General features: G+C 44.1%; 1 protein-coding gene across 1 annotated transcript in view; it reads left to right on the plus strand.

Annotated features, from left to right (window-relative positions):
• Positions 1-26562, plus strand: part of LOC115122205 (aminopeptidase Ey-like) — a 173344-nt gene that overhangs the window by 108083 nt on the left and 38699 nt on the right. Inside the window, exons 9-18 of the mRNA XM_065011228.1 lie at positions 493-558; positions 5717-5892; positions 11381-11457; positions 14529-14662; positions 14758-14813; positions 14919-14960; positions 15069-15174; positions 20417-20508; positions 20751-20861; positions 21110-21277. Of these exons, the coding sequence (XP_064867300.1) occupies positions 493-558; positions 5717-5892; positions 11381-11457; positions 14529-14662; positions 14758-14813; positions 14919-14960; positions 15069-15174; positions 20417-20508; positions 20751-20861; positions 21110-21277 (1028 nt within the window). The remainder of the gene's footprint in view (positions 1-492; positions 559-5716; positions 5893-11380; positions 11458-14528; positions 14663-14757; positions 14814-14918; positions 14961-15068; positions 15175-20416; positions 20509-20750; positions 20862-21109; positions 21278-26562) is intronic.

Raw genomic sequence — 26562 nt, forward strand, 5'->3', positions numbered from 1 at the left:
ACAGTATATTAACCAGAGGACTCACTGTGAGTATAGTTACAGACGTCATCAGAGGTGGTCTACAGTATGTTGTCCAGGGGTCAGATGAGGTCGGTGGAGACTCAGTCCAGGGAATCAACCGACATCATGACACTTCATACCTCTCTCTCTCTCTCTCTCTCTCTCTCTCTCTCTAGACCTCTCTCTCTGTCTCTCTCTCTCTACTCTCTCTCTGGGATCTGTCTCTCTCTATTTCTCTCTCTCTCTCCCCCTCTCTCCCCCTCTGATCTGGGTCTCTCCCTCTCCCCCCTGTCTCTATCTCTATGATCCTCTCTATGATCTGTCTACTCTCTCTATGATCTGTCTACTATCTCTATCTCTCTCTCCCCTCTCTCTCTCCCTCTCTCTCTCTGATCTGTCTCTCTCTCTATCTCTATGATCTCTCTACTATCTCCTGATCTCTCTACTATCTCTATCTCTCCCCTCTCTCTCTCCCCCCTCTCTCTCTCTCAGTCCTACCTGAATGAGTTTGCCTTCAACAACACAGTGTATTCAGATCTCTGGGATCATCTTCAGAAAGTAAGTCATATTCTACCATTTATACAGTATGATAAATAGACCTCTATACTCTCTCTATGATCTGTCTACTATCTCTATGATCTGTCTACTATCTCTATGATCTGTCTACTATCTCTATGATCTGTCTATACTCTCTATGATCTGTCTACTATCTCTATGATCTCCCTCTCTCCTCTCTATGATCATCTTCATCCATGGATACAGTATGATAAATAGACCTCTATGACTCTCTATGATCTATGATCTGTCTACTATCTCTATGATCTGTCTACTATCTCTATGATCTACTATCTCTGATCTGTCTATCTCTATGATCTGTCTACTATCTCTATGATCTGTCTACTATCTCTATGATCTGTCTACTATCTCTATGATCTGTCTACTATCTCTATGATCTGTCTACTATCTCTATGATCTGTCTACTATCTCTGATCTGTCTACTATCTCTATGATCTGTCTACTATCTCTATGATCTGTCTACTATCTCTATGATCTGTCTACTATCTCTGGGATCTCTCTCTGATCTTCACCATGGATACAGTATGAGACCTCTATACTATCTCTATGATACTATCTCTATGATCTCCTCTCTCTCTACTATCTCTATGATCTGTCTACTATCTCTATGATCTGTCTACTATCTCTATGATCTGTCTACTATCTCTATGATCTGTCTACTATCTCTATGATCTGTCTACTATCTCTATGATCTGTCTACTATCTCTATGATCTGTCTACTCTCTCTATGATCTGTCTACTATCTCTATGATCTGTCTACTATCTCTATGATCTGTCTACTATCTCTATGATCTGTCTACTATCTCTATGATCTGTCTACTATCTCTATGATCTGTCTCTACTATCTCTATGATCTGTCTACTATCTCTATGATCTGTCTACTATCTCTATGATCTGTCTACTATCTCTATGATCTGTGTACTATCTCTATGATCTGTCTACTATCTCTATGATCTGTCTACTATCTCTATGATCTGTCTACTCTCTCTATGATCTGTCTACTCTCTCTATGATCTGTCTACTATCTCTATGATCTCTCTCTCTCCTCTCTGGGATCATCTTCACCATGGATACAGTATGATAAATAGACCTCTATACTATCTCTATGATCTGTCTACTATCTCTATGATCTGTCTACTATCTCTATGATCTCCCTCTCTCCTCTCTGGGATCATCTTCACCATGGATACAGTATGATAAATAGACCTCTATACTCTCTCTATGATCTGTCTACTATCTCTATGATCTGTCTACTATCTCTATGATCTGTCTACTATCTCTATGATCTGTCTACTATCTCTATGATCTGTCTACTATCTCTATGATCTGTCTACTATCTCTACTATCTCTATGATCTGTCTACTATCTCTATGATCTGTCTACTATCTCTATGATCTGTCTACTATCTCTATGATCTGTCTACTATCTCTACTATCTCTATGATCTGTCTACTATCTCTATGATCTGTCTACTATCTCTATGATCTGTCTACTATCTCTATGATCTGTCTACTATCTCTATGATCTGTCTACTATCTCTATGATCTGTCTACTATCTCTATGATCTGTCTACTATCTCTATGATCTGTCTACTATCTCTATGATCTGTCTACTCTCTCTATGATCTGTCTACTCTCTCTATGATCTGTCTACTCTCTCTATGATCTGTCTACTATCTCTATGATCTGTCTACTATCTCTATGATCTGTCTACTATCTCTATGATCTGTCTACTATCTCTATGATCTCCCTCTCTCCTCTCTGGGATCATCTTCACCATGGATACAGTATGATAAATAGACCTCTATACTATCTCTATGATCTGTCTACTATCTCTATGATCTGTCTACTATCTCTATGATCTGTCTACTATCTCTATGATCTGTCTACTATCTCTATGATCTGTCTACTATCTCTATGATCTGTCTACTATCTCTATGATCTGTCTACTATCTCTATGATCTGTCTACTATCTCTGATCTCTCTCTATCTCTATGATCTGTCTCCTCTCTATGATCTGTCTATCTCTATGATCTGTCTATATCTCTATGTCTGTCTACTATCTCTACTCTCTCTATGATCTGTCTACTCTCTCTATGATCTCTATGATCTGATCTGTCTATCTCTATGATCTGTCTACTATCTCTATGATCTCCCTCTCTCCTCTCTGGGATCATCTTCACCATGGATACAGTATGATAAATAGACCTCTATACTCTCTATGATCTGTCTACTATCTCTATGATCTGTCTACTATCTCTATGATCTGTCTACTATCTCTATGATCTGTCTACTATCTCTATGATCTGTCTACTATCTCTATGATCTGTCTACTATCTCTATGATCTGTCTACTATCTCTATGATCTGTCTACTATCTCTATGATCTGTCTACTATCTCTATGATCTCCCTCTCTCCTCTCTGGGATCATCTTCACCATGGATACAGTATGATAAATAGACCTCTATACTATCTCTATGATCTGTCTACTATCTCTATGATCTGTCTACTATCTCTATGATCTCTCTCTCCTCTCTGGGATCATCTTCACCATGGATACAGTATGATAAATAGACCTCTATACTATCTCTATGATCTGTCTCTCTATTATCTCATTTTCAATCTACAATTAGCTTTCTACTAAAATGAGTATTAAATATAATCTGTATCTCTGAAAATCCCCTGTGGTTGAAATCTGTCTCTGGGATCATCGACCATGGATACAGAGATGGTGCCGTTGATCTGTCTCTCTATCATTAAATCTGTGATCTGTCTACTATCCTAGAGATGGTATCGTTGTACTCTCTATCATTAAATCTGTTCTGAACGACCCTAGAGATGGTGCCGTTGTACTCTCTATCATTAAATCTGTTCTGGGATCGACCCTAGAGATGGTATCGTTGTACTCTCTATCATTAAATCTGTTCTGAACGACCCTAGAGATGGTATCGTTGTACTCTCTATCATTAAATCTGTTCTGAACGACCCTAGAGATGGTGCCGTTGTACTCTCTATCATTAAATCTGTCCTGAACGACCCTAGAGATGGTATCGTTGTACTCTCTATCATTAAATCTGTTCTGAACGACCCTAGAGATGGTGCCGTTGTACTCTCTATCATTAAATCTGTCCTGAACGACCCTAGAGATGGTGCCGTTGTACTCTCTATCATTAAATCTGTTCTGAACGACCCTAGAGATGGTGCCGTTGTACTCTCTATCATTAAATCTGTTCTGAGCGACCCTAGAGATGGTGCCGTTGTACTCTCTATCATTAAATCTGTCTTGAATGACCCTAGAGATGGTGCCGTTGTACTCTCTATCATTAAATCTGTCTTGAGCGACCCTAGAGATGGTGCCGTTGTACTCTCTATCATTAAATCTGTTCTGAGCGACCCTAGAGATGGTGCCGTTGTACTCTCTATCATTAAATCTGTTCTGAGCGACCCTAGAGATGGTGCCGTTGTACTCTCTATCATTAAATCTGTTCTGAGCGACCCTAGAGATGGTGCCGTTGTACTCTCTATCATTAAATCTGTTCTGAGTGACCCTAGAGATGGTGCCGTTGTACTCTCTATCATTAAATCTGTTCTGAACGACCCTAGAGATGGTGCCGTTGTACTCTCTATCATTAAATCTGTCTTGAACGACCCTAGAGATGGTGCCGTTGTACTCTCTATCATTAAATCTGCCTTGAACGACCCTAGAGATGGTGCCGTTGTACTCTCTATCATTAAATCTGTTCTGAACGACCCTAGAGATGGTATCGTTGTACTCTCTATCATTAAATCTGTTCTGAACGACCCTAGAGATGGTGCCGTTGTACTCTCTATCATTAAATCTGTCCTGAGCGACCCTAGAGATGGTGCCGTTGTACTCTCTATCATTAAATCTGTTCTGAACGACCCTAGAGATGGTGCCGTTGTACTCTCCTTCATTAAATCTGTCTTGAACGACCCTAGAGATGGTGCCGTTGTACTCTCTATCATTAAATCTGTTCTGAACGACCCTAGAGATGGTGCCGTTGTACTCTCTATCATTAAATCTGTTCTGAACGACCCTAGAGATGGTGCCGTTGTACTCTCTATCATTAAATCTGTTCTGAACGACCCTAGAGATGGTGCCGTTGTACTCTCCATCATTAAATCTGTTCTGAACGACCCTAGAGATGGTGCCGTTGTACTCTCCTTCATTAAATCTGTTCTGAACGACCCTAGAGATGGTGCCGTTGTACTCTCTATCATTAAATCTGTTCTGAACGACCCTAGAGATGGTGCCGTTGTACTCTCTATCATTAAATCTGTTCTGAACGACCCTAGAGATGGTGCCGTTGTACTCTCTATCATTAAATCTGTTCTGAACGACCCTAGAGATGGTGCCGTTGTACTCTCCTTCATTAAATCTGTTCTGAACGACCCTAGAGATGGTGCCGTTGTACTCTCCTTCATTAAATCTGTCTTGAACGACCCTAGAGATGGTGCCGTTGTACTCTCTATCATTAAATCTGTTCTGAACGACCCTAGAGATGGTGCCGTTGTACTCTCTATCATTAAATCTGTTCTGAACGACCCTAGAGATGGTGCCGTTGTACTCTCCTTCATTAAATCTGTTCTGAACGACCCTAGAGATGGTGCCGTTGTACTCTCTATCATTAAATCTGTTCTGAACGACCCTAGAGATGGTGCCGTTGTACTCTCTATCATTAAATCTGTTCTGAACGACCCTAGAGATGGTGCCGTTGTACTCTCTATCATTAAATCTGTTCTGAACGACCCTAGAGATGGTGCCGTTGTACTCTCTATCATTAAATCTGTTCTGAACGACCCTAGAGATGGTGCCGTTGTACTCTCTATCATTAAATCTGTTCTGAACGACCCTAGAGATGGTGCCGTTGTACTCTCTATCATTAAATCTGTCTTGAGCGACCCTAGAGATGGTGCCGTTGTACTCTCTATCATTAAATCTGTCTTGAGCGACCCTAGAGATGGTGCCGTTGTACTCTCTATCATTAAATCTGTCTTGAGCGACCCTAGAGATGGTGCCGTTGTACTCTCTATCATTAAATCTGTTCTGAACGACCCTAGAGATGGTGCCGTTGTACTCTCCTTCATTAAGGTGTTGTTATGTGTTCCATCCTCTGACAGGCAGTCCTCACCACTCCAGGGATGAGTCTACCTCACACAGTGCATGACATCATGAACCGCTGGATCCTCCAGATGGGCTTCCCAGTGGTTACCATAGATACGGCCACGGGACACATTACCCAGAAGCACTTCCTCCTGGACCCTGACTCTGTAGTGGACAGACCCTCTCCATACAAGTAAATATTCTTCTTGAGCTCATTTCTGTGATGCTGTTTTACCATAGACAAGGGGTGGCAGGTAGCATAGAGGTTAAGAGCGTTGGGCCAGTGACTGAAAGGTTGCTGTTTGTAATCCCCGAGCCGGTCTGCACAGTTAACCCCTAACAACAAGGCAGTTAACCCCCAAAACAATGCAGTTAACCCCCAACAAGAAGGCAGTTAACCCCCAACGACAAGGCAGTTAACCCCCAACGACAAGGCAGTTAACCCCCAACAACAAGGCAGTTAACCCCCAACGACAAGGCAGTTAACCCCCAACGACAAGGCAGTTAACCCCAACGACAAGGCAGTTAACCCCCCAACGACAAGGCAGTTAACCCCAACAACAAGGCAGTTAACCCCCAACGACAAGGCAGTTAACCCCCAACGACAAGGCAGTTAACCCCCAACGACAAGGCAGTTAACCCCCAACGACAAGGCAGTTAACCCCCAACGACAAGGCAGTTAACCCCCAACGACAAGGCAGTTAACCCCCAACGACAAGGCAGTTAACCCCCAACGACAAGGCAGTTAACCCCCAACAACAAGGCAGTTAATCCCCAACAACAGGGAAGTTAACCCCCAACAGCAAGGCAAATAACCCCCAGCAGCAAGGCAGTTAACCCCCAACAAGGCAGTTAGTTAACCCCCAACAACAAGGCAATTGGTTAACCCCCAACAACAAGGCAATTGGTTAACCCCCAACAACAAGGCAATTAGTTAACCCCCAACAAGGCAATTAGTTAACCCCCAACAACAAATCAAATCAAATCAAATGTTATTTGTCACATACACATGGTTAGCAGATGTTAATGCGAGTGTAGCGAAATGCTTGTGCTTCTAGTTCCGACAATGCAGTGATAACCAACAAGTAATCTAACTAACAATTCCAAAACTACTGTCTTATACACACACAAGTGTAAGGGGATAAAGAATATGTACATAAAGATATATGAATGAGTGATGGTACAGAGCGGCATAGGCAAGATACAGTAGATGGTATCGAGTACAGTATATACATATGAGATGAGTATGTAAACAAAGTGGCATAGTTAAAGTGGCTAGTGATACATGTATTACATAAAGATGCAGTAGATGATATAGAATACAGTATATACGTATACATATGAGATGAATAATGTAGGGTATGTAAACATTAAATTAGGTAGCATTGTTTAAAGTGGCTAGTGATATATTTTACATCAATTCCCATTATGAAAGTGGCTGGAGTTGAGTCAGTGTGTTGGCAGCAGCCACTCAATGTTAGTGGTGGCTGTTTAACAGTCTGATGGCCTTGAGATAGAAGCTGTTTTTCAGTCTCTCGGTCCCAGCTTTGATGCACCTGTACTGACCTCGCCTTCTGGATGATAGCGGGGTGAACAGGCAGTGGCTCGGGTGGTTGTTGTCCTTGATGATCTTTATGGCCTTCCTGTAACATCGGGTGGTGTAGGTGTCCTGGAGGGCAGGTAGTTTGCCCCCGATGATGCGTTGTGCAGACCTCACTACCCTCTGGAGAGCCTTACGGTTGTGGGCAGAGCAGTTGCCGTACCAGGCGGTGATACAGCCCGCCAGGATGCTCTCGATTGTGCATCTGTTGAAGTTTGTGAGTGCTTTTGGTGACAAGCCGAATTTCTTCAGCCTCCTGAGGTTGAAGAGGCGCTGCTGCGCCTTCTTCACGATGCTGTCTGTGTGGGTGGACCAATTCAGTTTGTCTGTGATGTGTATGCCGAGGAACTTAAAACTTGCTACCCTCTCCACTACTGTTCCATCGATGTGGATAGGGGGGTGTTCCCTCTGCTGTTTCCTGAAGTCCACAATCATCTCCTTAGTTTTGTTGACGTTGAGTGTGAGGTTATTTTCCTGACAACACACTCCACGGGCCCCCACCTCCTCCCTGTAGGCCGTCTCGTCGTTGTTGGTAATCACTGTTGTGTCGTCCGCAAACTTGATGATTGAGTTGGAGGCGTGCGTGGCCACCCAGTCATGGGTGAACAGGGAGTACAGGAGAGGGCTCAGAACGCACCCTTGTGGGGCCCCAGTGTTGAGGATCAGCGGGGTGGAGATGTTGTTGCCTACCCTCACCACCTGGGGGCGGCCCGTCAGGAAGTCCAGTACCCAGTTGCACAGGGCGGGGTCGAGACCCAGGGTCTCGAGCTTGATGACGAGCTTGGAGGGTACTATGGTGTTAAATGCCGAGCTGTAGTCGATGAACAGCATTCTCACATAGGTATTCCTCTTGTCCAGATGGGTTAGGGCAGTGTGGTTGAGATTGCATCGTCTGTGGACCTATTTGGGCGGTAAGCAAATTGGAGTGGGTCTAGGGTGTCAGGTAGGGTGGAGGTGATATGGTCCTTGACTAGTCTCTCAAAGCACTTCATGATGACGGAAGTGAGTGCTACGGGGCGGTAGTCGTTTAGCTCAGTTACCTTAGCTTTCTTGGGAACAGGAACAATGGTGGCCCTCTTGAAGCATGTGGGAACAGCAGACTGGGATAGGGATTGGTTGAATATGTCCGTAAACACACCAGCTAGCTGGTCTGCGCATGCCTGAGGGCGCGGCTGGGAATGCCGTCTGGGCCTGCAGCCTTGCGAGGGTTAACACGTTTAAATGTTTTACTCACCTCGGCTGCAGTGAAGGAGAGGCTGCATGTTTTGGTTGCAGTGGCACTGTATTGTCCTCAAAGCGGGCAAAAAAGTTATTTAGTCTGCCTGGGAGCAAGACATCCTGGTCCGTGACTGGGCTGGTTTTCTTTTTGTAATCCGGATTGACTGTAGACCCTGCCACATACCTCTTGTGTCTGAGCCGTTGAATTGAGATTCTACTTTGTCTCTATACTGACGCTTAGCTTGTTTGATTGCCTTGCGGAGTCACCTTGCCCTGATTAAAAGCAGTGGTTCGCGCTTTCAGTTTCACGCGAATGCTGCCATCAATCCACGGTTTCTGGTTTGGGAATGTTTTAATCGTTGCTATGGGAACACAGGATCCGCTTCGCGAAAGTCATATTCTTGGTCGTACTGATGGTGAGTTGACGCTGCTCTTATATTCAGTAGTTCTTCTCGACTGTATGTAATGAAACCTAAGATGACCTGGGGTACTAATGTAAGAAATAACAAGTAAAAAAACAAAAAACTGCATAGTTTCCTAGGAAACTATCTCTGTCGGCGCCGGAAGTTCAGTTAAGGCAGTTTACCCCCAACATCAAGGCAGTTAACGCCCTGCAGCAAGGCAGTTAGTTAACCCCCTGCAGCAAGGCAGTTAACCAACCCCCTGCAGCAAGGCAGTTAACCAACCCCCTGCAGCAAGGCAGTTAGTTAACCCCCTGCAGCAAAGCAGTTAGTTAACCCCCTGCAGCAAGGCAGTTAGTTAACCCCCTGCAGCAAGGCGGTTAGTTAACCCCCTGCAGCAAGGCAGTTAGTTAACCCTCTGCAGCAAGGCAGTTAGTTAACCCCCTGCAGCAAGGCAGTTAACCAACCCCCTGCAGCAAGGCAGTTAGTTAATCCCCTGCAGCAAGGCAGTTAACCAACCCCCTGCAGCAAGGCAGTTAGTTAACCCCCAACAACAAGGCAGTTAGTTAACCCCCAACAGCAAGGCAGTTAGTTAACCCCCTGCAGCAAGGCAGTTAGTTAACCCCCAACAACAAGGAAGTTAGTTAACCCCCTTAAGGAGGGGTTAGTACAGCCTGGGGTTGAGGAGGGGTTAGTTTAGTCTTGGGTTGAGGAGGGGTTAGTTTAGTCTTGGGTTAAGGAGGGGTTAGTATAGTCTGGGGTGAAGGAGGGGTTAGTACAGTCTGGGGTTAGTACAGCCTGGGGTTAAGGAGGGGTTAGTATAGTCTGGGGTTAAGCAGGGGTTAGTATAGTCTGGGGTTAGTACCGCCTAGGGTTAAGGAGGGGTTAGTTCAGCCTGGGGTTAAGGAGGGGTTAGTACAGCCTGGGGTTAAGGAGGGGTTAGTACAGCCTGGGGTTAGTACAGCCTGGGGTTAAGGAGGGGTTAGTATAGTCTGGGGTTAGTACAGCCTGGGGTTAAGGAGGGGTTAGTACAGCCTGGGGTTAGTACAGCCTGGGGTTAAGGAGGGGTTAGTACAGTCTGCGGTTAAGGAGGGGTTAGTACAGCCTGGGGTTAAGGAGGGGTTAGTATAGTCTTGGGTTAAGCAGGGGTTAGTATAGTCTGGGGTTAGTACCGCCTAGGGTTAAGGAGGGGTTAGTACAGCCTGGGGTTAAGGAGGGGTTAGTACAGCCTGGGGTTAAGGAGGGGTTAGTACAGCCTGGGGTTAGTACAGCCTGGGGTTAAGGAGGGGTTAGTACAGTCTGCGGTTGAGGAGGGGTTAGTACAGCCTGGGGTTAAGGAGGGGTTAGTACAGTCTGGGGTTAGTACAGTCTGGGGTTGAGGAGGGGTTAGTACACCCTGGGGTTAAGGAGGGGTTAGTATAGTCTTGGGTTAAGCAGGGGTTAGTACAGTCTGCGGTTGAGGAGGGGTTAGTACAGCCTGGGGTTAAGGAGGGGTTAGTACAGCCTGGGGTTAAGGAGGGGTTAGTACAGCCTGGGGTTAAGGATGGGTTAGTATAGTCTGGGGTTAGTACAGTCTGGGGTTAGTACAGCCTGGGGTTAAGGAGGGGTTAGTACAGTCTGGGGTTAGTACAGCCTGGGGTTGAGGAGGGGTTAGTACAGCCTGGGGTTAAGGAGGGGTTAGTACAGCCTGGGGTTAAGGAGGGGTTAGTACAGCCTGGGGTTAGTATAGTCTGGGGTTAGTACAGCCTGTGGTTAAGGAGGGGTTAGTACAGCCTGGGGTTAAGGAGGGGTTAGTATAGTCTGGGGTTAGTACCGCCTGGGGTTAAGGAGGGGTTAGTATAGTCTGGGGTTAGTACAGCCTGGGGTTAAGGAGGGGTTAGTACAGCCTGGGGTTAAGGAGGGGTTAGTATAGTCTGGGGTTAGTACAGCCTGGGGTTAAGGAGGGGTTAGTATAGTCTGGGGTTAGTACAGCCTGGGGTTAAGGAGGGGTTAGTATAGTCTGGGGTTAGTACAGCCTGGGGTTAAGGAGGGGTTAGTATAGTCTGGGGTTAGTACAGTCTGGGGTTAGTACAGCCTGGGGTTAAGGAGGGGTTAGTACAGCCTGGGGTTAAGGAGGGGTTAGTACAGCCTGGGGGTAAGGAGGGGTTAGTACAGCCTGGGGTTAAGGAGGGGTTAGTATAGTCTGGGGTTAGTACAGTCTGGGGTTAGTACAGCCTGGGGTTAAGGAGGGGTTAGTACAGTCTGGGGTTAGTACAGCCTGCGGTTAAAGAGGGGTTTGTACATACTGGGGTTAAGTAGGGGTTAGTTCAACCTGGGTTAAGGAGGGGTTAGTACATCCTGGTGTTAAGGAGGGGGGTTCGTTCAGCTTGGGTCATGATCATTCAACAATAAGGTCATGATGATAAACCCCCAAATCATCTTTAATTTAGTCACCTGACCATCCTGTTCCCATGTCTTTTTAGTTACACCTGGTTGGTCCCCATCAAATGGATGAAGGGAGGAGTTGAGAGAGAGCAACACTGGCTTCTTCAGGAAACAGGTATTTCTAATGCCAGTGTTTGTGTCAAATGAAGTCCTGCATGGGTATAAGTGGAGATGTCCCTGGACTAATGACTAATGGACAGGTCCATGGGTATAAGTGGAGATGTCCCTGGACTAATGACTAATGGCCAGCTCCATGGGTATAAGTGGAGATGTCCCTGGACTAATGACTAATGGCCAGGTCCATGGGTATAAGTGGAGATGTCCCTGGACTAATGAACAGGTCCATGGGTATAAGTGGAGATGTCCCTGGAATAATGACTAATGGACAGGTCCATGGGTATAAGTGGAGATGTCCCTGGACTAATGACTAATGGACAGGTCCATGGGTATCAGTGGAGATGTCCCTGGACTAATGACTAATGGACAGGTCCATGGGTATCAGTGGAGATGTCCCTGGACTAATGACTAATGAACAGGTCCATGGGTATAAGTGGAGATGTCCCTGGACTAATGACTAATGAACAGGTCCATGGGTATAAGTGGAGATGTCCCTGGACTAATGACTAATGGACAGGTCCATGGGTATCAGTGGAGATGTCCCTGGACTAATGACTAATGGACAGGTGCATGGGTATAAGTGGAGATGTCCCTGGACTAATGACTAATGGACAGGTCCATGGGTATCAGTGGAGATGTCCCTGGACTAATGAACAGGTCCATGGGTATCAGTGGAGATGTCCCTGGACTAATGAACAGGTCCATGGGTATCAGTGGAGATGTCCCTGGACTAATGACTAATGGACAGGTCCATGGGTATAAGTGGAGATGTCCCTGGACTAATGACTAATGGACAGGTCCATGGGTATAAGTGGAGATGTCCCTGGACTAATGACTAATGAACAGGTCCATGGGTATAAGTGGAGATGTCCCTGGACTAATGACTAATGAACAGGTCCATGGGTATAAGTGGAGATGTCCCTGGACTAATGACTAATGAACAGGTCCATGGGTATAAGTGGAGATGTCCCCCTGGACTAATGACTAATGAACAGGTCCATGGGTATATCAGTGGAGATGTCCCTGGACTAATGACTAATGAACAGGTCCATGGGTATAAGTGGAGATGTCCCTGGACTAATGGACAGGTCCATGGGTAATGGAGATGTCCCTGGACTAATGAACAGGTCCATGGGTATCAGTGGAGATGTCCCTGGACTAATGACTAATGAACAGGTCCATGGGTATCAGTGGAGATGTCCCTGGACTAATGACTAATGAACAGGTCCATGGGTATCAGTGGAGATGTCCCTGGACTAATGACTAATGAACAGGTCCATGGGTATCAGTGGAGATGTCCCTGGACTAATGACTAATGAACAGGTCCATGGGTATCAGTGGAGATGTCCCTGGACTAATGACTAATGAACAGGTCCATGGGTATCAGTGGAGATGTCCCTGGACTAATGACTAATGGACAGGTCCATGGGTATCAGTGGAGATGTCCCTGGACTAATGACTAATGAACAGGTCCATGGGTATCAGTGGAGATGTCCCTGGACTAATGACTAATGGACAGGTCCATGGGTATCAGTGGAGATGTCCCTGGACTAATGACTAATGGACAGGTCCATGGGTATCAGTGGAGATGTCCCTGGACTAATGACTAATGGACAGGTCCATGGGTATAAGTGGAGATGTCCCTGGACTAATGACTAATGAACAGGTCCATGGGTATCAGTGGAGATGTCCCTGGACTAATGACTAATGAACAGGTCCATGGGTATCAGTGGAGATGTCCCTGGACTAATGACTAATGAACAGGTCCATGGGTATCAGTGGAGATGTCCCTGGACTAATGGACATGGCCAGGTCCATGGGTATCAGTGGAGATGTCCCTGGACTAATGACTAATGGACAGGTCCATGGGTATCGTAACAGGAAGTTCTGTGTAACTTGAGATGTCCCTGGACTAATGACTAATGAACAGGTCCATGGGTATCAGTGGAGATGTCCCTGGACTAATGACTAATGAACAGGTCCATGGGACAGACACCCCCATGACAACAGCAGGATCATGTGTCTGGGTTATTACAGGGTTAATGTCCCTGGACCAGTCACCTAATGACTAATGAACAGGTCCATGGGTATCAGTGGAGATGTCCCTGGACTAATGTAACTAATGGACAGGTCCACAGGGTATCAGTGGAGATGTCCCTGGACTAATGACTAATGAACAGGTCCATGGGTATCAGTGGAGATGTCCCTGGACTAATGACTAATGAACAGCTCCATGGGTATCAGTGGAGATGTCCCTGGACTAATGGAGATTATATATTACCATGGTACCTGTCAGACTACATCCCCAGCTCAGGAATCTCAACTACTATATCCTCATGTTACCGTGGACAGGCATACGGGGAGGTGGATGTCCCTGGACTAATGACTAATGCAAAAGACAGGTCCATGGGTATCAGTGGAGACAGATTCCCTCCGGGAATGTCCCTGGACTCTGCTACCCTGACAATATACTATAGTAATGAACAGCTCCATGGGTATCAGTGGAGATGTCCCTGGACTAATGCCTAATGGACAGGTCCATGGGTATCAGTGGAGATGTCCCTGGACTAATGACTAATGAACAGGTCCATGGGTATCAGTGGAGATGTCCCTGGACTAATGACTAATGAACAGCTCCATGGGTATCAGTGGAGATGTCCCTGGACTAATGGACATGGCCAGGTCCATGGGTATCAGTGGAGATGTCCCTGGACTAATGGACATGGCCAGGTCATGTTATTGTTCATCGTAACAGGAAGTTCTGTGTTGAATCCTAACTTGAGACCAAGGTTGTGGTAAATTATGGTAACTTTCCCAAAAAGTCCATGTTTTCCATAAATCGTTGTTGGAGTTTTCTGGAGGCTAATACAATTACTTGGGAATTACAACCAGAGAATGTTCTCTGGAATACTGGAGGCTAATACAACCAGAGAATCTGGAATACTGGAGGCAATATAATCAGGAAGTCAGGGAATCCTCTAACCAGGATATTCTGGAAAACCAGTGAATTTAGTAAAATCTGGCAGAATGTTGCCTTTCTGTGACCAGTGTGTTGCTTTCCTCCAACAGACAGACACCCCCCCATGACAACAGCAGGATCTGAGTGGGTTCTGGCCAACCTCAATGTGTCTGGTTATTACAGGGTTAACTACGACATAGACAACTGGGAACGGCTCCTCAACCAGCTCACCACAGACCACACGGTCAGTATACGTTCTTAATCCAATCTTATGTGGATATTACCTATCAGAGTATGATTCCATATGACGCAATGTAACATCAGAACTTCTGTGTGCAGGTCATTCCTTTAATTAACAGAGCTCAAATAGTGGATGATGCCTTCAATCTGGCCAGGTAAAGCTCTTTCTTACTCCCCCCCCACCTACTGTATTTCCTGGTGAACTGTGTGGAAGCTGGAAGCTGATGCGGTTGTCCTGTCATATTGTTGTGTGTTTCCAGGGCCAAGGTGATCAACACGACATTAGCTCTGAGGACCACCAGGTAACTAGAGTAATATATTCTCCTATACAGATTATATATTACCAGGTACCTGTCTCAGGAGAGAGACTCCGTCCCCTGGGAGTCAGTTCTTATATTATATATTACCAGGTACCTGTCTCAGGAGAGAGACTACATCCCCTGGGAGTCAGCTCTCAGGAATCTCAACTACTATATCCTCATGTTCGACCGTGGACAGGCATACGGGGTGCTACAGGTGGGTTCTCACTATAATATATGATATATCATTCATTTACAGTTGCAAAAGATCTGTCGTCGTCCCAAATTCTCCTGGTTTTCCAGAAATCCTGTCAGAAGGATTACAGATTCCCTCCGGGAATGTTTTAAAAGGTTACTGTAATTCTGCTACCCTGAATATACAATATACTATAGTAATAATATGTTATAGTCTGAAATATTGGCCTCTAGTGACAGACATGAAGCTCTAGTATCATCTTTAACTGAACCTAGTTTTCGTACGTAAGAAAATGACATAGAACAACATGTCATTATTTGTCTCACAGGCTGATACAACTACAATATAATCAGAGTATTATGTTCTCTGGAATACTGGAGGCTAAATGTTCTCTGGAATACTGGAGGCTAATACAACTACAATATAATCAGAGTATTATGTTCTCTGGAATACTGGAGGCTAAATGTTCTCTGGAATACTGGAGGCTAAATGTTCTCTGGAATACTGGAGGCTAATACAACCAGAGAATGTTCTCTGGAATACTGGAGGCTAATACAACCAGAGAATGTTCTCTGGAATACTGGAGGCTGATACAACTACAATATAATCAGAGTATTATGTTCTCTGGAATACTGGAGGCTAATACAACTACAATATAATCAGAGTATTATGTTCTCTGGAATACTGGAGGCTAAATGTTCTCTGGAATACTGGAGGCTAAATGTTCTCTGGAATACTGGAGGCTAATACAACAACCAGAGAATGTTCTCTGGAATACAGAGGCTAATACACCAGAGAATGTTCTCTGGAATACTGGCTAATACAACTACAATATAATCAGAGTATTATGTTCTCTGGATGTTCTCTGGAATACTGGAGGCTGATACAACTACAATATAATCAGAGTATTATGTTCTCTGGAATACTGGCTAAATGTTCTCTGGAATACTGGAGGCTAATAACTACAATATAATCAGAGAATAATGTTCTCTGGAATACAACCAGAGAATGTTCTCTGGAATACTGGAGGCTAATACAACCAGAGAATGTTCTCTGGAATACTGGAGGCTAATACAACTACAATATAATCAGAGTATTATGTTCTCTGGAATACTGGAGGCTAAATGTTCTCTGGAATACTGGAGGCTGATACAACTACAATATAATCAGAGTATTATGTTCTCTGGAATACTGGAGGCTAATAGAACCAGAGAATGTTCTCTGGAATACTGGAGGCTAATACAACCAGAGAATGTTCTCTGGAATACTGGAGGCTGATACAACTACAATATAATCAGAGTATTATGTTCTCTGAAATACTGGAGGCTAAATGTTCTCTGGAATACTGGAGGCTGATACAACTACAATATAATCAGAGTATTATGTTCTCTGGAATACTGGAGGCTAATACAACTACAATATAATCAGAGTATTATGTTCTCTGGAATACAACTACAGAATATGTTCTCTGGAATACTGGAATACAACCAATATAATGTTCTCTGGAATACTGGAGGCTAATACAACTACAATATAATCAGAGTATTATGTTCTCTGGAATACTGGAGGCTAAATGTTCTCTGGAATACTGGAGGCTGATACAACTACAATATAATCAGAGTATTATGTTCTCTGGAATACTGGAGGCTAAATGTTCTCTGGAGGCTGATACAACAACCAGAGAATGTTCTCTGGAATACTGGAGGCTAATACAACCAGAGAATGTTCTCTGGAATACTGGAGGCTAATACAACTACAATATAATCAGAGTATTATGTTCTCTGGAATACTGGAGGCTAAATGTTCTCTGGAATACTGGAGGCTGATACAACTACAATATAATCAGAGTATTATGTTCTCTGGAATACTTACTGTTCTCTGGATTATGTTCTCTGGAGGGAGGTTAATACAACCAGAGAATGTTCTCTGGAATACTGGAGGCTAATACAACAGAGAATGTTCTCTGGAATACTGGAGGCTAATACAATGTTCTCTGGAATACTGGAGGCAATATAATCAGAGTATTATGTTCTCTGGAATACTGGAGGCTAAATGTTCTCTGGAATACTGGAGGCTAATACAACTACAATATAATCAGAGTATTATGTTCTCTGGAATACTGGAGGCTGATACAACTACAATATAATCAGAGTATTATGTTCTCTGGAATACTGGAGGCTGATACAACCAGAGTAGAATGTTCTCTGGAATACTGGAGGCTGATGACAATTGTGAAACACTGCTATTATTGATTATGGTTGTAGTGCATGAGAAAATGACAAAGATCAACAACACACAGAGGACATAACAAAGGTCCACATAGAGGACATAACAAAGATCAACATAGAGGACATAACAGAGATCAACATAGAGGACATAGAGGACATAACAGAGATCAACATAGAGGACATAACAAAGGTCCACATAGAGGACATAACAAAGATCAACATACTGGAGGCTAATACAACTACAATATAATCAGAGGTTCTCTGGAATACATATAAACAAAGACCAACAAACAAGAGGATACAACATAGAGGACATAAACAAAGATCAACATAGAGGACATAACAAAGATAACAAAGATCAACATAGAGGACATAACAAAGATCAACATAGAGGACATAACAAAGATCCATATAGAGGACATAACAAAGATCAACATAGACAACATAGAGGACATAACAAAGATCAACATAGAGGACATAACAAAGATCAACATAGAGGACATAACAAAGATCAACATAGAGGACATAACAAAGATCAACATAGAGGACATAACAAAGGTCCACATAGAGGACATAACAAAGATCAACATAGAGGACATAACAGAGATCAACATAGAGGACATAACAGAGATCAACATAGAGGACATAACAAAGATCAACATAGAGGACATAACAAAGACCAACATAGAGGACATAACAAAGACCAACATAGAGGACATAACAAAGACCAACATAGAGGACATAACAAAGATCAACATAGAGGACATAGAGGACATAACAAAGACCAACATAGAGGACATAACAGAGATCAACATAGAGGACATAACAAAGACCAACATAGAGGACATAACAAAGATCAACTGGGAGGAGGACAAGAGGACATAACAAAGATCAACATAGAGGTTCTTAGGACTGGGATAACAAAGATCAACGGGAGGAATAGAGAGATGCGATAACACAGAAGGGGGAAGATCAAGAAGATTAGAGGACATAACAAAGATCAACAGCAGAGGACATAACACCTGGTCAACATAGAGGACATAACAAAGATCAACATAGAGGACATAACAAAGATCAACATAGAGGACATAGAACATACAGAAAGATCAACATAGAGGACATAACAAAGAGTTTTGGAGAGAAACATAGAGGACATAACAAAGATCAACATAGAGGACATAACAAAGACCAACATAGAGGACATAGAGGACATAACAAAGATCAACATAGAGGACATAACAAAGATCAACATAGAGGACATAGAGGACATAACAAAGATCAACATAGAGGACATAACAAAGATCAACATAGAGGACATAACAAAGACCAACATAGAGGACATAACAAAGATCAACATAGAGGACATAACAAAGATCAACATAGAGGACATAACAAAGATCAACATAGAGGACATAACAGAGATCAACATAGAGGACATAACAGAGATCAACATAGAGGACATAACAAAGATCAACATAGAGGACATAACAAAGACCAACATAGAGGACATAACAAAGACCAACATAGAGGACATAACAAAGACCAACATAGAGGACATAACAAAGATCAACATAGAGGACATAACAAAGACCAACATAGAGGACATAACAAAGATCAACATAGAGGACATAACAAAGACATAGAGGACATAACAAAGATCAACATAGAGGACATAACAAAGATCAACATAGAGGACATAACAAAGATCAACATAGAGGACATAACAAAGATCAACATAGAGGACATAACAAAGATCAACATAGAGGACATAACAAAGATCAACATAGAGGACATAACAGAGATCAACATAGAGGACATAACAAAGATCAACAACATAGAGGACATAACAAAGATCAACATAGAGACATAACAAAGACCAACATAGAGGACATAACAAAGATCAACATAGAGGACATAACAAAGATCAACATAGAGGACATAACAAAGATCAACATAGAGGACATAACAAAGATCAACATAGAGGACATAGAGGACATAACAAAGATCAACATAGAGGACATAACAAAGATCAACATAGAGGACATAACAAAGATCAACATAGAGGACATAACAAAGATCAACATAGAGGACATAACAAAGATCAACATAGAGGACATAACAAAGATCAACATAGAGGACATAACAAAGATCAACATAGAGGACATAACAAAGATCAACATAGAGGACATAACAAAGATCAACATAGAGGACATAGAGGACATAACAAAGATCAACATAGAGGACATAACAAAGATCAACATAGAGGACATAACAAAGATCAACATAGAGGACATAACAAAGATCAACATAGAGGACATAACAAAGATCAACATAGAGGACATAACAAAGATCAACATAGAGGACATAACAAAGACCAACATAGAGGACATAGAGGACATAACAAAGATCAACATAGAGGACATAACAAAGATCAACATAGAGGACATAGAGGACATAACAAAGATCAACATAGAGGACATAACAGAGATCAACATAGAGGACATAACAAAGATCAACATAGAGAGATCAACATAGAGGACATAACAAAGATCAACATAGAGGACATAACAAAGATCAACATAGAGGACATAACAAAGATCAACATAGAGGACATAGAGGACATAACAAAGATCAACATAGAGGACATAACAAAGATCAACATAGAGGACATAGAGGACATAACAAAGATCAACATAGAGGACATAGAGGACATAACAAAGATCTACATAGAGGACATAACAAAGATCAACATAGAGGACATAACAGAGATCAACATAGAGGACATAACAGAGATCAACATAGAGGACATAACAGAGATCAACATAGAGGACATAACAAAGACCAACATAGAGGACATAGAGGACATAACAGAGATCAACATAGAGGACATAACAAAGACCTACAGAGAGGACATACTTGTACATGTACTTCTCTCAAGTTTAGCTGAAACAACAGGTCTGATTGGTTCATACTGTTTGTCTCCCAGGGTTACCTGAAACAACAGGTCTGATTGGTTCACACTGTTTGTCTCCCAGGGTTACCTGAAGATGCAGATCACCCCCCTGTTTGAGTACTTCAGGACCATAACGGTTGATTGGACCAGAGTCCCCACTGGACACAACGACCAGTAACAACTCTGCTTTTCAAATTAAATGTTATTTTAAACCAATTAAGATACATCATTGTATTTGTAAATATATCTTTCTGTCGCTTCTCTTACAACAGTAAATACACATTATCGGTCTGTTTTTCAAAAGGAGTGCACTACATAGGGAATAGGGTGCTATTTGGGATGAACCCTTAGATATTACCATAATGTGTAGTGAGCAGTTCCACAGCCCTGGCCCTCTTGTCTCTCCTATCTCTCAGATACAACCAGATCAACGCCATATCCTTTGCGTGTCGTATGGGAGTGGAGCGCTGCAGGGTTCTCACCAGCGATTGGTTCAGAGAGTGGATGCTGAACCCAGACCACAACCCGTGAGTACGAAGCACAATTATTTGGGTTTCCATATCCTGGGTCTTTCCCAAAATTCCCAGGTTTACCAGAAATCTCAGCTGAAGGATTCCTGGCATCAGGAAGGAATAAATAGGAAAAGTGGGACTCCTCCAACTGGTAATTATGGGAAAAGTATTCCAGAAACCCTAAGGATGTTTAAAGTTAACATGATTGTTTTCCTTCTCTTCAATGATGCTGATTTTGTGTTTATGCAACTCTTTATGGACAGGATTCACCCCAACCTGAAGACAACAGTGTACTGTAACGCTATCGCAGCAGGAGGGGTGGCGGAATGGGACTTCGCCTGGCAGATGTTCAAGAATGCCACAGTAGCCACAGAGGCTGCCAAGCTGAGGTCCTCCCTGGCCTGTACTAAGGTCCCATGGCTGCTGAACAGGTAGGTACAGAGGCTGCCAAGCTGAGGTCCTCCCTGGCCTGTACTAAGGTCCCATGGCTGCTGAACAGGTAGGTACAGAGGCTGCCAAGCTGAGGTCCTCCCTGGTCTGTACTAAGGTCCCTGCTGAACAGGTAGGTACAGAGGCTGCCAAGCTGAGGTCCTCCCTGGTCTGTACTAAGGTCCCCTGCTGAACAGGTAGGTACAGAGGCTGCCAAGCTGAGGTCCTCCCTGGCCTGTACTAAGGTTCCCTGCTGAACAGGTAGGTACAGAGGCTGCCAAGCTGAGGTCCTCCCTGGCCTGTACTAAGGTCCCATGGCTGCTGAACAGGTAGGTACAGAGACTGCCAAGCTGAGGTCCTCCCTGGTCTGTACTAAGGTCCCTGCTGAACAGGTAGGTACAGAGGCTGCCAAGCAGAGGTCCTCCCTGGCCTGTACTAAGGTCCCCTGCTGAACAGGTAGGTACAGAGGCTGCCAAGCTGAGGTCCTCCCTGGTCTGTACTAAGGTCCCATGGCTGCTGAACAGGTAGGTCCAGAATCCTCAGCAGGAGCTAACACTCAGAACCACTTCATCTTGTGTTTTGTTGAAGAAAAGGTCTGGTTTCGTGAACCAAACCATACAACACTAAAGTTGGAGAGACGCTAGACCTTCATCCTGTTCAACTCTGAGCTGTTGTTTTGGACCCGGCAACGGGTCCCCCAAATTAGTTTAGTTGTTGTCTGAACATAGAAAGTGAAAGCTGTCTTTTTGGAAACTCAAATCTTACTGCTGGCGATGTCATAAAGTGCCAAGGTTTAGTCTGCATGGAAAGGGTCCACCCTAATGGTCACTGTAGAGCAATGCATTCCCTTCTCCGTCCACATCATGGTGTATTCATACCCTAATGGTCACTGTAGAGCAATGCATTCCCTTCTCCGTCCACATCATGGTGTATTCATACCCTAATGGTCACTGTAGAGCAATGCATTCCCTTCTCCGTCCACATCATGGTGTATTCATACCCTAATGGTCACTGTAGAGCAATGCATTCCCTTCTCCGTCCACATCATGGTGTATTCATACCCTAATGGTCACTGTAGAGCAATGCATTCCCTTCTCCGTCCACATCATGGTGTATTCATACCCTAATGGTCACTGTAGAGCAATGCATTCCCTTCTCCGTCCACATCATGGTGTATTCATACCCTAATGGTCACTGTAGAGCAATGCATTCCCTTCTCCGTCCACATCATCGGTGTATTCATACCCTAATGGTCACTGTAGAGCAATGCATTCCCTTCTCCGTCCACATCATGGTGTATTCATACCCTAATGGTCACTGTAGAGCAATGCATTCCCTTCTCCGTCCACATCATGGTGTATTCATACCCTAATGGTCACTGTAGAGCAATGCATTCCCTTCTCCGTCCACATCATGGTGTATTCATACCCTAATGGTCACTGTAGAGCAATGCATTCCCTTCTCCGTCCACATCATGGTGTATTCATACCCTAATGGTCACTGTAGAGCAATGCATTCCCTTCTCCGTCCACATCATGGTGTATTCATACCCTAATGGTCACTGTAGAGCAATGCATTCCCTTCTCCGTCCACATCATCGGTGTATTCATACCCTAATGGTCACTGTAGAGCAATGCATTCCCTTCTCCGTCCACATCATGGTGTATTCATACCCTAATGGTCACTGTAGAGCAATGCATTCCCTTCTCCGTCCACATCATGGTGTATTCATACCCTAATGGTCACTGTAGAGCAATGCATTCCCTTCTCCGTCCACATCATCGGTGTATTCATACCCTAATGGTCACTGTAGAGCAATGCATTCCCTTCTCCGTCCACATCATGGTGTATTCATACCCTAATGGTCACTGTAGAGCAATGCATTCCCTTCTCCGTCCACATCATCGGTGTATTCATACCCTAATGGTCACTGTAGAGCAATGCATTCCCTTCTCCGTCCACATCATGGTGTATTCATACCCTAATGGTCACTGTAGAGCAATGCATTCCCTTCTCCGTCCACATCATGGTGTATTCATACCCTAATGGTCACTGTAGAGCAATGCATTCCCTTCTCCGTCCACATCATCGGTGTATTCATACCCTAATGGTCACTGTAGAGCAATGCATTCCCTTCTCCGTCCACATCATGGTGTATTCATACCCTAATGGTCACTGTAGAGCAATGCATTCCCTTCTCCGTCCACATCATCGGTGTATTCATACCCTAATGGTCACTGTAGAGCAATGCATTCCCTTCTCCGTCCACATCATGGTGTATTCATACCCTAATGGTCACTGTAGAGCAATGCATTCCCTTCTCCGTCCACATCATGGTGTATTCATACCCTAATGGTCACTGTAGAGCAATGCATTCCCTTCTCCGTCCACATCATCGGTGTATTCATACCCTAATGGTCACTGTAGAGCAATGCATTCCCTTCTCCGTCCACATCATGGTGTATTCATACCCTAATGGTCACTGTAGAGCAATGCATTCCCTTCTCCGTCCACATCATCGGTGTATTCATACCCTAATGGTCACTGTAGAGCAATGCATTCCCTTCTCCGTCCACATCATGGTGTATTCATACCCTAATGGTCACTGTAGAGCAATGCATTCCCTTCTCCGTCCACATCATGGTGTATTCATACCCTAATGGTCACTGTAGAGCAATGCATTCCCTTCTCCGTCCACATCATGGTGTATTCATACCCTAATGGTCACTGTAGAGCAATGCATTCCCTTCTCCGTCCACATCATGGTGTATTCATACCCTAATGGTCACTGTAGAGCAATGCATTCCCTTCTCCGTCCACATCATGGTGTATTCATACCCTAATGGTCACTGTAGAGCAATGCATTCCCTTCTCCGTCCACATCATGGTGTATTCATACCCTAATGGTCACTGTAGAGCAATGCATTCCCTTCTCCGTCCACATCATGGTGTATTCATACCCTAATGGTCACTGTAGAGCAATGCATTCCCTTCTCCGTCCACATCATGGTGTATTCATACCCTAATGGTCACTGTAGAGCAATGCATTCCCTTCTCCGTCCACATCATGGTGTATTCATACCCTAATGGTCACTGTAGAGCAATGCATTCCCTTCTCCGTCCACATCATGGTGTATTCATACCCTAATGGTCACTGTAGAGCAATGCATTCCCTTCTCCGTCCACATCATGGTGTATTCATACCCTAATGGTCACTGTAGAGCAATGCATTCCCTTCTCCGTCCACATCATGGTGTATTCATACCCTAATGGTCACTGTAGAGCAATGCATTCCCTTCTCCGTCCACATCATCGGTGTATTCATACCCTAATGGTCACTGTAGAGCAATGCATTCCCTTCTCCGTCCACATCATGGTGTATTCATACCCTAATGGTCACTGTAGAGCAATGCATTCCCTTCTCCGTCCACATCATCGGTGTATTCATACCCTAATGGTCACTGTAGAGCAATGCATTCCCTTCTCCGTCCACATCATGGTGTATTCATACCCTAATGGTCACTGTAGAGCAATGCATTCCCTTCTCCGTCCACATCATCGGTGTATTCATACCCTAATGGTCACTGTAGAGCAATGCATTCCCTTCTCCGTCCACATCATCGGTGTATTCATACCCTAATGGTCACTGTAGAGCAATGCATTCCCTTCTCCGTCCACATCATGGTGTATTCATACCCTAATGGTCACTGTAGAGCAATGCATTCCCTTCTCCGTCCACATCATCGGTGTATTCATACCCTAATGGTCACTGTAGAGCAATGCATTCCCTTCTCCGTCCACATCATGGTGTATTCATACCCTAATGGTCACTGTAGAGCAATGCATTCCCTTCTCCGTCCACATCATGGTGTATTCATACCCTAATGGTCACTGTAGAGCAATGCATTCCCTTCTCCGTCCACATCATGGTGTATTCATACCCTAATGGTCACTGTAGAGCAATGCATTCCCTTCTCCGTCCACATCATGGTGTATTCATACCCTAATGGTCACTGTAGAGCAATGCATTCCCTTCTCCGTCCACATCATGGTGTATTCATACCCTAATGGTCACTGTAGAGCAATGCATTCCCTTCTCCGTCCACATCATGGTGTATTCATACCCTAATGGTCACTGTAGAGCAATGCATTCCCTTCTCCGTCCACATCATGGTGTATTCATACCCTAATGGTCACTGTAGAGCAATGCATTCCCTTCTCCGTCCACATCATCGGTGTATTCATACCCTAATGGTCACTGTAGAGCAATGCATTCCCTTCTCCGTCCACATCATGGTGTATTCATACCCTAATGGTCACTGTAGAGCAATGCATTCCCTTCTCCGTCCACATCATGGTGTATTCATACCCTAATGGTCACTGTAGAGCAATGCATTCCCTTCTCCGTCCACATCATCGGTGTATTCATACCCTAATGGTCACTGTAGAGCAATGCATTCCCTTCTCCGTCCACATCATGGTGTATTCATACCCTAATGGTCACTGTAGAGCAATGCATTCCCTTCTCCGTCCACATCATGGTGTATTCATACCCTAATGGTCACTGTAGAGCAATGCATTCCCTTCTCCGTCCACATCATCGGTGTATTCATACCCTAATGGTCACTGTAGAGCAATGCATTCCCTTCTCCGTCCACATCATGGTGTATTCATACCTAATGGTCACTGTAGAGCAATGCATTCCCTTCTCCGTCCACATCATCGGTGTATTCATACCCTAATGGTCACTGTAGAGCAATGCATTCCCTTCTCCGTCCACATCATCGGTGTATTCATACCCTAATGGTCACTGTAGAGCAATGCATTCCCTTCTCCGTCCACATCATGGTGTATTCATACCCTAATGGTCACTGTAGAGCAATGCATTCCCTTCTCCGTCCACATCATCGGTGTATTCATACCCTAATGGTCACTGTAGAGCAATGCATTCCCTTCTCCGTCCACATCATGGTGTATTCATACCCTAATGGTCACTGTAGAGCAATGCATTCCCTTCTCCGTCCACATCATGGTGTATTCATACCCTAATGGTCACTGTAGAGCAATGCATTCCCTTCTCCGTCCACATCATCGGTGTATTCATACCCTAATGGTCACTGTAGAGCAATGCATTCCCTTCTCCGTCCACATCATGGTGTATTCATACCCTAATGGTCACTGTAGAGCAATGCATTCCCTTCTCCGTCCACATCATGGTGTATTCATACCCTAATGGTCACTGTAGAGCAATGCATTCCCTTCTCCGTCCACATCATCGGTGTATTCA

Source organism: Oncorhynchus nerka, linkage group LG27 (genome assembly GCF_034236695.1).
Source record: "Oncorhynchus nerka isolate Pitt River linkage group LG27, Oner_Uvic_2.0, whole genome shotgun sequence".
Lineage (NCBI taxonomy): Eukaryota > Metazoa > Chordata > Actinopteri > Salmoniformes > Salmonidae > Oncorhynchus > Oncorhynchus nerka.